This window comes from Sapajus apella, unplaced genomic scaffold (genome assembly GCF_009761245.1).
Source record: "Sapajus apella isolate SASKATOON/1434 unplaced genomic scaffold, GSC_monkey_1.0 scaffold72, whole genome shotgun sequence".
Taxonomy (NCBI): Eukaryota; Metazoa; Chordata; class Mammalia; order Primates; family Cebidae; genus Sapajus; species Sapajus apella.
Genome location: NW_022437012.1, coordinates 10,585,925 through 10,603,743, shown reverse-complemented (window position 1 = coordinate 10,603,743; position 17,819 = coordinate 10,585,925). Strand labels below are relative to the sequence as shown.

The window sequence follows — 17,819 nt, the reverse complement described above, 5'->3', positions numbered from 1 at the left end:
TAGACGGAGTTTCACTCATGTTACCCAGGCTGGAGTGCAATGGCGCGATCTCGGCTCACTGCAACGTCCGCCTCCTGGGTTCAGGCAATTCTCCTTCCTCAGCCTCCTGAGTAGCTGGGATTACAGGCACGCACCACCATGCCCAGCTAATTTTTTGTATTTTTAGTAGAGACGGGGTTTAACCATGTTGACCAGGATGGTCTCGATCTCTTGACCTCGTGATCTACCCGCCTCAGCCTCCCAAAGTGCTGGGATTACAGGCTTGAGCCACCGCGCCCGGCCTAGAGTAAAATTTAAGACATAAATGTATAAGTCCAACATTCTACTAATAGGAATGCCAGAAAAAGAGAAAAGAGAAAATTAAGAGGAAGGAACTAGCAAAGAATAATATAAATTTTTAAAAGGTAAAGATAATAGTATTCAAAATTAATAAGGTATCTTGGATGCTGAGCAGAATTTTTTAAGGCATATAAATATAGATTATATAGAGGTAGATCACTGTGATATTTTAAGACACCAGAAATAAAAGTTCCTGAAGACCTCTAAAAGAAAGCAAAAATGTGCAGCCTACAAAGGAACATCTGCAGCATCATCAGATGTTGGGAGAAAACAGAACAATACCTTTAAGGATTTGAGAGGTCAGGCATGGTGGCTCATGCCTGTAATTCCACCATTTTGGGAGGCCAAGACAGGTGGATTGCTTGAGCTCAACAGTTCAGGTCCAATCTGGGCAACATGTTGAAACTCCGTCTCTACAAAAAAACACAAAAATTAGCCAGGCATGGTGGCATGCTCCTGCAGTCCCAGCTACTCAGGAGGCTGAGGTGGGAGGATTGCTTAAACCCAGGAGGTTGAGACTCCAGTAAGCTGTAATTGCACCACTGCACTCCATCCTGGGTGACAGAGCAAGACCCTGTCTCACAAAGGAAGGATTTGAGGAGAATCGTATGTCCAGCAAAACTACTGAATAAGGATGAGGACAAAATCAACTCATTTCTAAATAGGCAAGGACAGAAAGTTTACCTCTTGTGGAAAAACAGTATGGTTTAACTAGAAATAGCTGATAGAGTTTGTTCATGTTTGCTTAACATTTGCTAGTATTTTCAAAATTCTGCAAGTTCTTTTTGCAGTTTTATTGTATAGAATAGAGTATTTTCTTTAAATATTTAATTATTTCTGTTTCTTTGTTACGTTTTTTAAGAGACAGGGTCTTTCCATGTTGCCCAGACTGGTGTAGAACTCCTGAACTCAAGTAATTCTCCTTCCTCAGCCTCCTAAGTAGCTAGGACTACAGGCATGCACTACCACACCTGGCTAATTTTTCTATTTTTTGTAAAGACAAGATCTTGCTATGTTGCCCAGGCTGGTCTCAAACAATCCTTCTGCCTTGGCCTCCCGACATACTGGAGTACAGGCACGAGCTACTATACTCAGCCTGTTACTTTTTAGAAAAAAAAAAACACCAGACTTCACCAGCCACAGCCAATTAATCTCTCTGCTTTCTTCCACCCTCCCCTGCTTTTTTTTTTTTTTTTTTTTAGTAAGACAGAGTCTCACTCTGTCACCCAGTCTGGAGTGCAGTGACGCAATTTCGGCTCACTGCAACCTCTGCCTTCCTGGTTCAAGCAGTTCTTCTGCCTCAGTCTCCCAAGCAGCTGGGACTACAGGTGTGTGTACCACCATGCCCGGCTAATTTTTGTATTATTAGTAGAGACAGGTTTTCACCGTGTTGGCCAGGATGATCTCAAACTCCTAACCTTATGATCCGCCTGCCTCGGCCTCCCAGAGTGCTGGGATTACAAGTGTGAACCACCGCACTCGGCCCACCCTTTCTCTTTTTCTTTTTTTTTAGAATTTCCCTTTTGCATTGTTCTAAAAATGATGTCTCGTGGTTAATGATTTCATTCTTTGTCTTTATCTGAATTACGTATATTTCTGCAACTAATTAGATAACTTTTTATAGTATGTAAAATGTATAAATTAACAGTCAAGCAAAAAAAGAGTTCTACATTATGGGAAGTAGAGGGGTAGGGGAGCGCTTTTTCCCTATTATGACATGTTTTAATTTTACTAATTTAATTTCCTAAATTTTCCTTCCTTATTTTTTTGCTTCCTTTTTTTGTTGCAAATTTTTATACTGTGGTAACATAAAATTTGCCATTTTAACCATTTTTAAGTGTACAGTTAGTGGCATTACATTCACAGTATTGTGCACCCTCCACCAGTGTTTCCAAAGATTTTCCATTACCCCAGAGGTTCTATAATCATTTAGCAATCACTTTCCATTTCTTCTTGTCCTCTAGCCTCTGGAAACCACTAATCTTTCTGTTTCTATGAATTTTATTTTATTTTTTTTACAGCAATAATTTGAGATGTTTCTATGAATTTTATAATTCTGTCTTATGCAGTACCACTAAGACGTACTGATAATCATTATGTAAAATATTATTTATAATATATGGTATTTTGTTATCATTATCTACAGTGTCTGTCTTAGTTATCTATTACTGCATAACAAATTGCTCCAAAACTTGGTGTCTTAAGACAACAATAGCCATATATCATTTCTTACAGTTTCTATGGGTGCAGAATTCAACCAGCGTACAACAGGGATGACATGTCTCCTCCAGGATGACTGTGGCTTTTGCTGGAAAACACCCCAGGCTAGGGACTGAAACTTCTCTGAGGGCTTGTTCACTCACATGTCTGGCAGTTGGTGCTGTCTCTTACCTGGGGGTTTTTCTGGGGCAGTCAACTGGAACACCGCAGGATTTCTCCATGTGGCCTGGGTTTCCTCACACCAATGGTGGGCACTTCCGAAGGCAAGTGTCCCAAGAGAGAAAGAAAGGGAGGGACAGAGGGCCAGCCAAGTGGAAGCCATATTACCTTCAATGACCTAGTCTCAGAATTCACACAGCATTGGCCAAGCGTGGTGGCTCATGCGTATAATCCCAGCACTTTGGGAGGCCGGGGCCCGTGCATCACGTGAGGTCAGGAGCTTGATACCAGCCTGGCTAACATGGTAAAACCCCGTCTCTACTAATAATACAAAAATTAGCCAGGTGTTGTGGTGTGCACCTGTAGTCCCAGTCCTCAACCTCTCAGGCTCCAGCAATCATCCCACCTCAGCTTCCCAAGTAGCTGGGACTACAGGTGCACGCCACCACTCCTGGCTAATTTTTGTTTTGGGGTTTATTATTTTTTATTTTTTGTAGAGACAGGATTTCAGTATGTTGCCCAGGCTGGTCTTGAACTCCTGAGCTCAAGCAATCTTGACGTCTTGGCTTCCGAAAGTTCTAGGATTGCAGGCATGAGCCACCACACCCAGCCTGATTAACAGCCTTTGTGCTGTTTGAAGAATGCTTCCTGGTCAAGAAAACATTTTCACATGAATAACATTATTTGTGAACATTGTGTTTATTAATTTGAGTGTGAAAGCATTTTTTTAGGTCCTTGATTGACCTGAAATATTCAAATACATAACTGCCTTTTTTTCCTGACATACATCCAGGGTAACATATTAAGTATGTTTTTGTTATATAACCTCTCTAACCAAGTTATCTTACCTCTCTAAAGCTTCAGTTTCCTAATTTGAAATGTGATAATAATAATAGTGCTGACCTCACAGCTGACATGAGGATTAAATAACTTAATATATGTAAAGTGTTTGACACACAGTAAGTGCTAAGGAAAAAGTTAGACATGGGAAGTACATGGATATGTTTTACATATATATACCTATATAGACAGAGATATATGAAGGGTCAGAGCATAATGAATTCATTTCCAAAAAGGTATTCAAGGGATAAGGCAATATGGTTAATTAAAATATTTTGTTAAGCTCTTTCATTTAAGAAGAACATATTAGATTGTTTCTTTGATAACTACTGTTTGCTTTTCCTAGTTTGAAAAAGAGAAACAGCATGATATTCGATCATTTTTTTTACCACAACTTAAAAAAAGACAGTTGATGACCTCCTGCTATGAATCAAAGAATTTCCAGGAGGAAAATACTGTAGTGTCATCAGACCCTACAAAAATAACTGCAAGAGATATCATCGATCATGAAAGTGATGTTGAACCTGAAACTAAAAGATTGAAATTGGTCACCACGGATGACCACTACAGTCCCTCAGAAGAAACACCATCTCAGTCCAGACAAATCAGAACTCCACTCATGGAAAGTGTCCAGGAGGCCAAGGCCCAGTCAACCACCCCAACCTTTCCTGTAGAGGGCTGGCAATGTAGTTTCTGCACCTATATCAATAATTCAGTGTTACGTTATTGTGAAATGTGTGAGAATCCTCAAGGCAGTGCTGGTGAGTATATAGAAGGTGACCATGGAGGTAAGGGCTGTTAGTGGTGTCTTCAGATAACCTGTGCTTTTAGAGACTGCTGTTATCCAACGTTAGTGTGACTCAGCACAACTTTAGCTTTCAAACTGGAATAAGAGCTTCATATAGTGAAGACTGAATTTATCCCTTGTGGAATGTGAAAAGCTCCCGGTTCTGTCAAGAATGTATATCCCCAAGCGTCTGTGATACGGCATTAATTTGGCACAAATGGACGTTTCTGATTAATGTCAGCAGGATATGAATTCAGTGGGCAGGAGTAGAAGCTCTGTTGCTATGGTAGCAAATAGGCCTTATACTCATAGACCTGCTGTTTTCTCTCTTCTGTAGATAATACATGTTTTTAAGGAAATTATGGATTATTTTTATGTTTAAATAGCAAAATAATCTAATGTAGCTTCTTTGCCTAGTCAGTATACATTGTGCCATAGTTTTTGCTTGTCAAAGCATCAAAATTCCTCTATAGATCAGCCTTCATTTGTGAACCAATTTGGTGTCTTTTTCTTTTTTTAGTTTATTCTTTTCTAAAACATATTTTAAAGTCAGAAATAAGAAATATACCTCAAGTACGTTTTTATAGCATGGGATACCATTTTCTGATGTTTACTTTACGAAATGATTATTAATACCCATGGTTGTCATAACAAAAAGATCATTAGTATTCTTGTTTCCAATTCTAGAGAGCATTTTTATAATAATAAAAATGCCAAGTTGACAGTTTTGGAAACTGGAAGTATACGTTTAATTTATGAGTTTTAATAATTGTACACATCTGATTTTGCATCATACATTAATTCTTCAAAATATTAGCATCGACAAAGGTGCAGCTAAGATATAAATTTTGATATTGCCATTCCTTTTTCTTGCCTTGCTCTCGTCTCTTTCTTAATTTTGATTTGAAGGAAAATATAGGGAGAAGCTGAGTCTTCCTTCTTTCACTTCTGGGTGCTCCTACCAAAATTGACAAGTCTGCCATCTGGGTGGTTATATTTGTATGTGGGCACCTGTTGTCTGTGAACTAAATTGGAATCGTGTGCTTATTTCATGTAATATCTCTGTCACAATTAGCATGATTCCATGCAGTTCCCAACTGCTATAGGCAATAAAAATAAGCTCTGTTGTAACTATAAAATAATGTCAGTTCACATTAAATGTATAAGTTGAATGATTTAGCAACAAAAATCAGTTTAATATGGATTTTATAGTTCTGATTTTTCCTTTGCGATACCAAAAGCAAAAATGAAAATTTCTAGACCCATGATTTAATAAGGAATCTGTCAAGCAACTTAAAAAAAATAAAAACTACCTTTTGTGAATACGAAAGTCTGATTAGAGAGAAGTAAATATTCTAAGTAACAGTGATATTACTGTATATAAAAATATATTAGATTTATATTACTACGACTGCCACATCTAATACCCAGATCTCCTCCCTGATCTTTACTACATCATGCTAAAAACCTGGCCTGTATCTTTGGTCTCTTTCTTGCCTCCTACACTCAACCCATCGAGTAACCTCCAAAATAAATCTTGATTCCAAGCACTTTATTTTTATTGCTACCATCCTACTCTAAAGCCACCATCTTTCTCCCATAACTCAGTAGCCTCCATATTAATCTGATCCTTCTGTGCACAACAGCGAAAGTGATCCTTTAAAAACTTAGTTTGTTATTATTCCTTTGCCTAAAACTCTTTAATGGCTTCCAGTTACATTTAGAATATTTAGACCAAGAATATAGGCCTGAGTCCAAGCTTTCTAGATTCATGAACAGCTCTCAGCTCAAATGGAGTTCCTCTTAGAGCTTGGTCCTAATGACTTTTGCTATAGTAATGCTCTCCAAAACCTTCTTACTTAAAAAAACAAAAACAAAAACAAAAAAAACTTAGTTGTGTTCTCTTTATCTGAAAATATACTATTTTCGTATTTGTTTATTTTATTGTCTATCTCTGCCACTTATAATGGAGCCTAGAATGCAGGGATTTCTCTGTCCTGTTCCTGCTGTCTCTTCAGCATCTAGAATAGTACTGGGTATATATAGTAGGCTCCTGATAAATGTTTTGAACATATGAATAAACGTTATTCACTTTGTTTCTTTTTATAAGACCTAGCTGTTACAGTCTTTTTACTTTACTTTTAAATGTAAATTATTATATTTTTGTAATAATTTTGATTTTAATTGTTATGCAAATAGATAGCCTCAACCATAGCCAGGATAAAAACAAAAATGAGAAGGATGATTCTCTGAAAGATACCTCCGAAGTTCAAACTATCTTAGACTGTGAAAAACAAGTCCTTGCACAGTCAGAACCTGACCAGTTGGCTGACAGCAAGGAAGAAACATTAAAAATTGAGAAAGAAGACAGACTTACACCCCAGCCAGGTAATGGTAAGTCTTGTTTCCATTTCTAGCATCCAAATAATAACCATGTACTTTCACACATAATACTGTTATTAGATTTGTAATTACTACCTTGTTCCAGGTTCCTTTTACTCTCTTTTGTATTAAAAATACCAACCATTTGTAACTACATACTTAAACACCAGATGGCTGGAAGAGCTGAATCTATCTGTTGGCATTCAGACATTACACATAGAGCAAAATCGATAAATAGCTACATGTGCTGCCACCAGGCCTGTTGCCCAGCCTCAGCCAAGCCTAACTCATTCACACAGTGACAGTGTTGTTTTGATATTTGGGAGGTGCTTTGGGACAAAATAGTAAGACTGACAGATAATTAACTAACACTTAGCATATCATTAATCGTTTACACAAAAATTCTTGTAAATGGCTACAGTTAATTGGCATATTTTTTAAAAAGTATTTTAAAGAAACTGTTTTTAAGGAACATAGTGTCAAGATTGAATCATGACTGCCTTTGGAGCCAACCATACAGTGTTTCGGATTTATTTACTTTTTGGTCGATTCCATTCATTATTTATAGCTGTGACGGTTAGCAAATATCAGCCTGTATGTCATACGTCACTATCATTTATGGGCCAGCTGGCAAGAGACTGAGTACTTTGGGGTTACTCATTTAGTGACCATAGTAACCTACAGATTGATATTCTTATTAAAACAAACCCAACTGTTGGAATGAAACTGTTGAAGTTTTTCTTCTAAGTTAGTTGCTATTAAATACTGATATAATTTGGAGTATGGCTCAGCTTTAAAATGAAATGTTCATTTAAGAATTTCTGAGCTCAAGGCATCCTCCTTTCTTCTTCTTTCTGCCTTCCTTCTAACTCTTCAAGGTTTTCCCAAAGAATGTCTTGGAATGGATCTGTTTAGGTCTATTAATTTTAGCAGCTTTTAAGTAGACAGTGTAGACTCAGGTGGGTTGTACTGTTTTTTGTCTCTGGTTTTCTTGGTCTCATTGTGAGAAATTCAAGTGCTGATGAAATTCTGGTTGTGGGGCAGCATATGGCTCAGTGAACTATACATCAGACTAGGAACCAATACCTGGCAATTGTCATCTATGGCAGGGAAATACTGGCATGTTAGTTGTACATTGATCTCTTAATGAAAATGTGTTAGCTTGTACTTAAAAATGCTTTTTAGAAATCACTAGACTTTTGAAGTTCTATTCTGCCAATGAAATTTGCTTTGGCCTTATTCACTCCAGACAATGCCAGCATTTACCCCTTACCTATTCCCACTTCCCTTTTTTGACTTTTCAGATCACTGGGCTGAGAATTCCACATAAGAGGTATGTTTCACATCTTTCCACTAGCATGGATTTCCATAAAAAACAAACAGGAAGCCAGGTGTGGTGGCTCACGCCTATAATCCCAGCACTGTGGGAGGTTAAGGCAGGCAGACCATCTTAGGTCAGGAATTCAAAACCAGCCTGACCAACATGGAGAAACCCCATCTCTATTTAAAAAAAAAAAAAAAGGCAGAAGACAAACGAGGCACACTATGTTAAATGCTTATTCTACTTATATATATTCTTTTAGAACTAGAGTAATTTTGTTCTCTCTGGAATTCTAGAAGTTTGGAAGAATGACCATAGGTGCATCATCTATAGTTTCAAACCATTGAATTACACTCCTGGCATCACTGAAAAAAGAACTATGTTCCCTAATGTAGCTAATAGCTATCAAGAATGAATATCAACTGATTTGGAATTCTTGTTACAGTTATTTTTATTAAAGAATGGCTTCTGATCTTCAAGCATTAATGCATAGTTCTTCAAATCTGAAGATATACTGATAATGAGATGTACTTATTTTCTGTATCATTAAGAAAGAAAAGAAAACTGCCAATTAAGCTATGACACAATACCTTAATGATAGCCCAGACCAGACCACATCATCCTCTGTTGCTTTGACATTTCTTTCATTTGTTCTGAGAGATTTGGCAATTTCTCCTGCTTTTGATTGGTTTGTTTGGCATGTAATAGGCAATCCTTTTGTACATATCAGTAACCGAATGTAAGACAGCTTCTCCTATTTGCAGAGATCTCATTTCCTTCAGTACCATGAAGCACTCAGTTTTTCCTTTACAAGAAAATAAGATATTTTGGTTATTCCTCCAGTAATACACATTTGCTCCTTTAATATCAAATTTCTACTCTCCTGCTCTGTATCCAAGTTTTATGGTATACATAGTAACTTTTCATTTCAATACCAACTCTTAGTGAAAAAAATGAAAGACATTTTAAAGGTAATAAAGTCAGTACATATAGTGACAATGCCTTTACCTCATGTAATGTAAAAGTGACAACAGTATTACAGCTATGACTCAGCTCATGCATACTAAGGCATTGACAACTACTTTACAACTGCCACTTGGCCAGCAATGATTGTAAAATGCCATGTTGTTATTGACTGTAAGACATGCCAGTTTCAGAGATATTAAAGTACATTTTGAATTTACAAAATAAGGGAATAATTCATAAACCAAGTTTATAAAGTGGCCAATGCCTTGATTAGAAAAATAATAGTGTGATGACATTGCCAAGTAGAAATGGCAAACAAATCATAGACTTCTAGATCTGGGAAGGTACTTTAAAAGATCACTGATGAACTGTGAGAGAAGGTAAGAGCATAAGCCCTGGAGCCAGCTTGCTGGTTTTAAGTCCTTTTACTAGCCATGTGACCATAGGTAAGTTAATGTGCCTCTGTTTCTTTTTTTTGAGGCAGAGTCTCGCTCTGTCACCCAGGCTGGAGTGCAATGGCACAATCTCAGCTCACTGCAACCTCTGCCTCCTGGGTTCAAGTGATTCTCCTGCCTCAGTCTCCTGAGTAGCTGGGATTACAGGCACCTGCCACCACGCCCAGCTAATTTTTGTATTTTTAGTAGAGACAGGAATTTCACCATGTTGGTCAGACTGGTCTCAAACTCCGGACCCCGTGATCCACCTGTTTTGGCCTCCCGAAGTACTGGGATTACAGGTGTTAGCCACCACGCCCAACCTTCCTCTGTTTCTTCCCGTGTAAAGCGTACTTTTTATTTTTGAACGATGTTACTATATATACCTACAACAGGGGCTGGCACATTGTGTGTGCTCACTAAGTGTTAACTATAATTATTATTTAGACCTGCATTGATAATCCTGTCTCTCCTACAGAATAACTGGATAGTAGGACTGAAAAAGGGCTAAATAAGAAGAGATTATCAGGCCGGGCGCGGTGGCTCAAGCCTGTAATCCCAGCACTTTGGGAGGCCGAGGCGGGTAGATCACGAGGTCAAGAGATCGAGACCATCCTGGTCAACACGGTGAAACCCCGTCTCTACTAAAAATACAAAAAATTAGCTGGGCATGGTGGCGCGTGCCTGTAATCCCAGCTACTCAGGAGGCTGAGGCAGGAGAATTGCCTGAACCCAGGAGACGGAGGTTGCGGTGAGCCGAGATCGCGCCATTGCACTCCAGCCTGGGTAACAAGAGCGAAACTCCGTCTCAAAAAAAAAAAAAAAGAAGAAGAGATTATCAGAAAAGAAGCTTGCCTACTTATCTTTTTTTGTGAATGTCAGGCACCAGGCTGCAGGGAATCAGGCATTTAACTGGCCCTCAACTTAGCAATGTTGCTGCTTATAATCAAAGTGGTACTCATTCAGTCTCAACTTAAATCTACTCTAGCAAAAGGAATAGATTAGTCTAAACTTCTTCAAGGCCAATAACAGCTCTCATTGGCAGAAATTTTTCCTTATGCCTACCTAACTTGTATTTTTTCAGCTAATTCTGAATCTGTTGTTTCTCATTAGGCCATTAGCAAAAACGTAAAACAATTGGTTACCGTATAAGCCAATATGCTCTTCAGTGGCCTACCGTGGTAGTTTTATTTCAAGCCTAGACAATTACTTTTTGTTAAATATATTGTTATTTTTGATATAGCTATTTTATCATTCTAACCTACACAAGATTAAAATAAGCTATTTAAGATAGAGGGTAGATAAGCCTTCAGGTTCTCTTTTGTCTTCTTTAATAGAACAGTTGAAGAGTTCAGACACTTTGCCAGTGTATGACACCTTAATGTTTTGTGCAAGTAGGAATACTGACCGGATTCACCTCTATACTAAGGTAAGCATCATGCAGATTCTGTAACTTAAAACATAAAAAAGACTTCCTTTTTTCACTTTACAATGGAGATACTTAGTTTTATTAACAATGAGATAAGCGTCTAGTTATTTTCCTCCTTAAAGCTAATTTTCAAATTTCTATGTTAAATCCAAAGACAGTGAGAGGTAAAACCATATGGTCTTTAAGAACACAGACTTCAGGGCCAGACTGCCTCAGTTCAAATCTGTTAGTATATAATTTTGGACACATTGCTCAACTGCTGTGTGCTTCAATTTCCTCAGCCGTAAAATGTGATATACCTCATTTACCCTGATGTGATTATTACACATTGTATGCCTGTATCAAAATATCTCATGTACTGCATAAATACATAAACCTATGGTATACCCTTAAAAATTAAAAATTGTTAAAATAATAAATAAAAAATAAAATGTGGACAGGATTTGTTGCAAAGGTAAAATGAGCTGAGTCCTGTAAAGCAATTAGCACAGTGCCTGGCCTACATGAACTCTGAATAAATGTTAATTCCTGCATCAATCACTTGCAGCAGCAGGAGTAGCAGCATCTTCACAGAAGCCTCGGCCTGCCCATTCATGTTAGTAAATGCTAGGAAGCTTTTGTCAGATGATTGCTGATTCCTGCCATAGGCTAGCTTGGTAGTGCCCAAAACTTTTTAGACTCAGGACCCCTTTGCACTCCTAAACTTTGTTGAAAACCCCAATGAGCTTTTGTTTATATGGGTTATATCTATTGATGTCTACTATATGTGAAATTAAAATGGAGACTCTCAAAAATATTCATTTATAGCAGGCTTAGTGGCTTACTGCTGTAATCCTCCCGAGCACTTTGGGAGGCTGAGGCAGGTGGATCATCTGAGGTCAGGAGTTTGAGAGCAGCCTGGCCAACACAGTGAACCCTCTCTCTACTAAAAATACAAAAATTAGCCAGGCATGTGGCGAGTGCCTGTAATCCCAGCTGCTCAGGAGGCTGAGTCAGGAGAATTGCTTAAACTTGGGTGGCAGAGGTTGCGGTGAGCCAAGATCATGCCACTGCACTCCAGCCTGGGTGACAGCATGAGATTCTGTCCAAAAAAAAAAAAAAAATTTATTTATTCACTTAAATGTGAATAATTAACAAGTACATTTTACATTTTTCTATTTCTCTTTTTTTTTTTTGAGACAAAGTGGCTCTGTTGCCCAGGCTAGAGTGCAGTGGCGCAATCTCAGCTCGTTGCAACCTCCACCTCCTGGGCTCAGGCAATTCTCCTGCCTCAGCCTCCCAAGTAGCTGGGACTACAGGTGCTTGCCACCACGTCCAGCTAATTTTTGTATATTTAGTAGAGACGGGTTTCACCATGTTAGCCAGGCTAGTCTAGGTCTCCTGACCTTATGATCCACCCATCTCGGCCTCCCAAAGTGCTAGGATTACAGGTATGAGCCACTGCACCAGGCCATTTTTTTGTTTTCCTTTTTTAATAGTGAGAGGGTCTTGCTATGTTGCCCAGGCTGGTCTCAAACTCCTGGGTTCAAACAGTTCACCCACCCCAGCCTCCTAAAGTGCTAGGATTACAAGCATGAACCACCATGCCTGATCAACAATTATTTTTAAGTGAATAAATGCATATTTTAAGAGAAATAAACCCATTATGTATTTATATAAATAACATTTTTTAATTTAAAATATATTTTTGAAGTCAAAAAATATTTAGTGAGGAGAGTGTCACGTCTTACATGTTTAGCAATTTTCTCTGAAGTCTTAATGGAAAACAGTGGGATTCTCATATCTGCCTCTGCATTCAGTTTGTTGAGATAGCATGTCATGTAGCCAATGGAAAAAGTCACCATACATTTGTGAAAGAATGAGATTGGAAAAGGCAAATAGTATCTCATTATTACGACTCATTATTAGTATGAAAACACTTATGACTTTCTGAAAAGATCACTGGAACCGCATGAGAATCTGTGGCCTGGGTAGATTATGAATACTTTTATTTGGTCTAAAATTTTAAATTTCTAGTCGTTATAAGTACAGTAAGATAGTATTTGAAACTTTCAAAACACATGGCCCATTATATCAATGTTTAAAAGATAATATGTTGGAGATAACCAAACTTTCAATTACAGGTTTTATACTAAACCAAATATAGGTATAGTGTACCATGTGATAATCTTCACTTAGGAGGAGATGGCTTGGATCATGAATACCAGAATCCCCAAGCAGCCTCTAGCATGGGACCATGGCTGAGAGAGAGACACCAAGAACAAAGCCAGGCAATAATCAATGCTCTTCTTATAGGTGTGGAGCCTGGTCTACCATGTGGAGCCTCTGACATGGTAAACCAGGCTGCAGGGTGCACCAGTGACTCCTTTGCTCATCTTGAGGCAAGTTTAAGTGCCTGAACCACTCATTGCCCATATTGGGGGAGCTCTACGTCATGCTTCTTTCTCAGACCATCACATGAGAGGGACAGAGAAATTTTCAAGAGAGGTAGAGAAACCAAAGGGCAGACACCAAGCAGAGCATACCACAGAAATCCAGAAGCCCTTCAATTCTTTAAGCTTTTTTTACTCTGTACAGTGAAAACTCTGCCTCTTGGAACACCTGATCACTGTTTTATCCATGTTGGGGTGGAGACAGGGAGAGAACTGCAAGCTCCTGGTAGAGGGCATAATGCACCTGCTGCCAAACCAAACCACAGCAACCAAAAACCACCTCACTGGCCCGTATTCGGGCTCTGCCACCAGCCCAGTAGCCTGGGACACTGCTGCTTCCTGACATCTCTGTTAATGGTCTCAAATATATTTTTATGACTGTTCTAAATACTTACATGTCCCTTTACCATAAAATGTTATCACCCAACTAATTTTCCAAACACGAGACACTAAGCAGATGAATTGTTCACATATCTTTTCACAACCAGAGTCGAGTTTAAATGAAAGCTTTCCTTTTCACCTTAAAAGAGCTGAAGTAAGGCCAGGTGCAGTGGCTCACACCTATAATCCCAACACTTTGGGAGGCCGAGGCAGGTGGATCACCCGAGGTTAGGAATTCTCAACCAGCCTGGCCAACATGGTGAAAGCCCTTCTCTACTAAAAATACAAAAATTAGCCAGGCGTTTTGATAAGTGCCTATAATCCCAGCTACTTGGGAGGCTGAGGCAGGAGAATTGCTTGAACCTGGGAGGCAGGGGTTGCAGTGAGCCGAGACCGCACCATTGCACTCCACCCTGGGCAGCAAGAGCAAAATTCCATCTCAAAAAAAAACTGAAGTAAAATCTGGATAAAATTCCTAGTTCCACTGGGTGTGATGGCTCACACCTGTAATCCCAGAGGTTTGGGAGGCCGAGGCAGGCAGATCATAAGGTGAGGAGTTCAAGACCAGCCTGGCCAACATGGTGAAACCCTATCTCTACTAAAAATGCAAAAAATTAGCTGGGCGTGGTAGAAGTCACCTCTAATTCCAGCTGCTCAGGAGGCTGAGGCAGGAGAATCACTTGAACCCGGGAGGTGTAGGTTGCAGTGAGCCGAGACTGTGCCACTGCATTCCAGCCTGGGCAACAGAGTGAGACTCCGTGTCAAAAAAAAAAAAACTTGTTAAGGTATTCTAAAAGAATACCCGTTAAAAAGAAGAGTAGTTGGCCAGGTGCAGTGGCTCATGCCTGTAATCCTAGCACTTTGGGAGGCCAAGGTGGGTGGATCATTTGAGGTCAGGAGTTCAAGACCAGCCTGGCCATCATGGTGAAATCCCATCTTTTTAAAAAAAAAAAAAAAGAAGAGTAGTAACAGACATTTAGCATCCTGTGTCATATTAGAACTGTTCATTTCAGCAGAATCTCAAGTATATATCAGGGTTTAGAATTACATATGACCATTACGTGTCAGAATTTTTAATTAATGCATACTTTTTGTATGTTTTTTTCCATAGTAATTGTGGGAGCTGTAACTTTTTTTTAACTGAGAGAATATGAGTTCAACTATTGTCGATACAATAGATTTTCATATAAGAGGCTCTTCTTTCTCTTTATAAAGGAAATACCTCTACTCATGTTTAACTGACTACACTGCTATATGTGGTTACTTTCTACCCTTAAGGTTCCAGGGAACAGGCATGATAGTTCATGCCTATAGTCCTAGCACTTTGGGAGGCTGAGGTGGGAGGATCACTTGAGCCCAGGATTTTGAGACTAGACTGGGCAACATGGTGAAACCCTGTCTCTACAAAAACACAAAATTAGCCAGGTGTGGTGGAACGCACTTGTAATTCCAGCTACTTGGGAGGCGAGGTGGGAGGATCACCTGGGCCCAGGAGGTTGAGGCTGCAGTGAGCCAAGATCATACCACTGCACTCCAGCCTGGGCGACAGAATGAGACCTTGTCCCCTCTCCCCCCTCGCCCCAAAAAGAAGTGTTGGGGGTGGTGGGGGAATATTTCAGGATGTTGCGCACCCAATTATTGGGACCTAAATGCAGTTCCACTTATTCTCCAGGTGGCCTCATTGGCAGACAGTCCTCATTGACTGATATTGTGACATTGCTTTGGGGGAGCAAATTTTTAAATAATTTATCTAGAATTGATCTTTCTACCTTTTCTTTTTTTTTTTTTTTAACGGAGTCTCACTGTGTCTCCAGACTGGAGTGCAGTGGCACGATCTCAGCTCACTGCAACCTCCACCTCCCAGGTTCAAGCGATTCTCCTGCCTCAAATTCCCAAGTAGCTGGGACTGCAGGCATGCACCACCATGCCCGGCAAATTTTTTGTATTTTATTAGAGACGGGCCGCGTGTGGTGGCTCACACCTGTAATCCTAGCACTTGGGGAGGCTGAGGCGGGCAGACCACTGGAGGTCAGGAGTTCAAGACCAGCCTGACCAATATGGTGAAACCCCGTCTCTAAATATATATACATATATATTTACATATACACATATATACATATATATTTACATATACATATATATACATATACATATAGAGACCATCCCCACCAACATAGTGAAACCCCGTCTCTAAATATATATACATAAATATATGTATATATATTTATATATGTATATATGTATATATATTTATATATGTATATATGTGTATATATATTTATATATGTATATATATTTAGAGATGGGGTTTCACTATGTTGGTGGGGATGGTCTCGATATCTTGACTTTGTGATTTGCCCACCTCAGCCTCCCAAAGTGCTGGGATTACAGGCGGGAGCCACTGTGCCTGGCCTCTACCTTCTCTTTATTTCCTTATTCCTGTAACAGTGGACAGGCATATCATTTGGGGAAGGTTATTCAGACTATTCTTTGACACCCTTCTTTAATGTGATACTTCAAATTTGGGAATGATTGTGCTACTATTAACTTAAAAGATGTAATATTCTTCTGTATTAATTTGCAATGTACAAATTGTATTATTTTGATACTTATTTTCAAGATTAGTCAGTAGAAAAGAGTATGACACAGCAATAAACACAGCATTCCAGGCGGAAGGCAACAGCCTTGGGTAAGGCATGGGCAGTGGAGGCATTCAGTGCAATAGAGAGCCTGCCTCCCCTTCTTGGCTCACAGTTTCTCCAGGGGAGCCATATTGGTGGACTCTTGTCTAGAATGTGTCACCTCAGTTTTTATTTTAGGAGACTATGCGTATTGTGTCATAATGTAATTATTTTCATTAAAAATAGTTGCTAGTGCCTATACAAAAATGGATTATTAATGTCTTCCTAATCCATCATCAGGATGGAAAACAGATGAGCTGTAATTTCATTCCTTTGGATATAAAATTAGACCTTTGGGAAGATTTACCAGCAAGCTTTCAGCTGAAACAAAATCGCTCTCTGGTAAGAATAGTTTTAAATAAAATGGCTTTATTTATTTTAAATAAATTTGTTTTAGTAAAGTTAATGATCTTTTTGAGTTTAATTTTTTAAAAGCACTTTGTGGCATGTTGTAGAGTCAAATCACTGGTTGCATTTTCATCAGTCTAGGCGGTGCCTATTAATTGCCCAGTGCTAAGAATATATGTGAGATCTGTTTCCTTGGCAAATGATCACACCTAGAGTTGCTGTTTCTGTGGATAGAATCATTCTCACATTATTTAATTTCTCATTCACAGGATTAGCAACTGTGATATTTGTATCGGCTAGAATCACATTTTTTTTCTATTAAGGTTTAAGTTCTAACAATGACAAATTCCGAGATCAGAGATTATACCTTATTGGGTGATTCTTGATTCATCATCAGAAGCACCAGCATGCAGCTCCAGGCCAAATTCCTGCCAGAGAGGTCTTAACACTGACCTGTGGCTGATTTTCCTTCTCTGCCAAGAAGGGTCATCATGAGCAGGGGCTGATCCAGCATGCTGTGTACCATTTTTACAAGAAAATGGTGATTATTTTTTTACAGTTTGAGTGGCAATGAAGCATTGCTTATAGGTCAGCTGTACCTGTTTTAAATGAAAAGGTATTTACTTGGTAAGCTATTTACTTGGTATCACCTAATCCTGATTCTCAGAATCCCCAAAAATATCCACTTATATATACTTGAATAATAAGTAAGAGTAATGGTAACCCTACTAAAAATGTCCCAGATTTATTGATTTTTTTTTTCCTGTGAAAACTTAGGCATCATTTACAAAGCAATTCTCAGATATTGCACTGTCATTCTGTCACGCAGTTTTGCCTTGACCCCTGCTGGGGTATGTACATCCAGACCTTTTTTGGTCTCAATGAGCATATTATCACTGTTGATCCTATGTGTGTTAATGGCATACACTGCATGTCCTGACATATGCCTTTAGAGAAAAAGATCTCTTGGGTGGGTATGATGGCTCACACCTATAATGCCAACACTTTGGGAGGCGAGGCAGGAGGATCACTTGAGCCCAGGAGTTTGAGACCAGCCTGGGCAACATAGTGAGACCCTTTCTCTACAAAAAATAGAAAAA

General features: G+C 39.0%; 1 protein-coding gene across 8 annotated transcripts in view; it reads left to right on the top strand.

Annotated features, from left to right (window-relative positions):
- The window catches only part of ZRANB3 (zinc finger RANBP2-type containing 3), a 286,620-nt gene that overhangs the window by 246,368 nt on the left and 22,433 nt on the right, over window positions 1-17,819 (top strand). For 7 of the 8 annotated variants that reach the window (XM_032250718.1, XM_032250720.1, XM_032250721.1 and 4 more), the window contains 4 exons: window positions 3,905-4,319; window positions 6,545-6,739; window positions 10,786-10,877; window positions 16,612-16,713. In XM_032250718.1, coding sequence (XP_032106609.1) covers window positions 3,905-4,319; window positions 6,545-6,739; window positions 10,786-10,877; window positions 16,612-16,713 — 804 coding nt within the window. The remainder of the gene's footprint in view (window positions 1-3,904; window positions 4,320-6,544; window positions 6,740-10,785; window positions 10,878-16,611; window positions 16,714-17,819) is intronic. The other variant, XM_032250717.1, reaches the window with a different exon arrangement.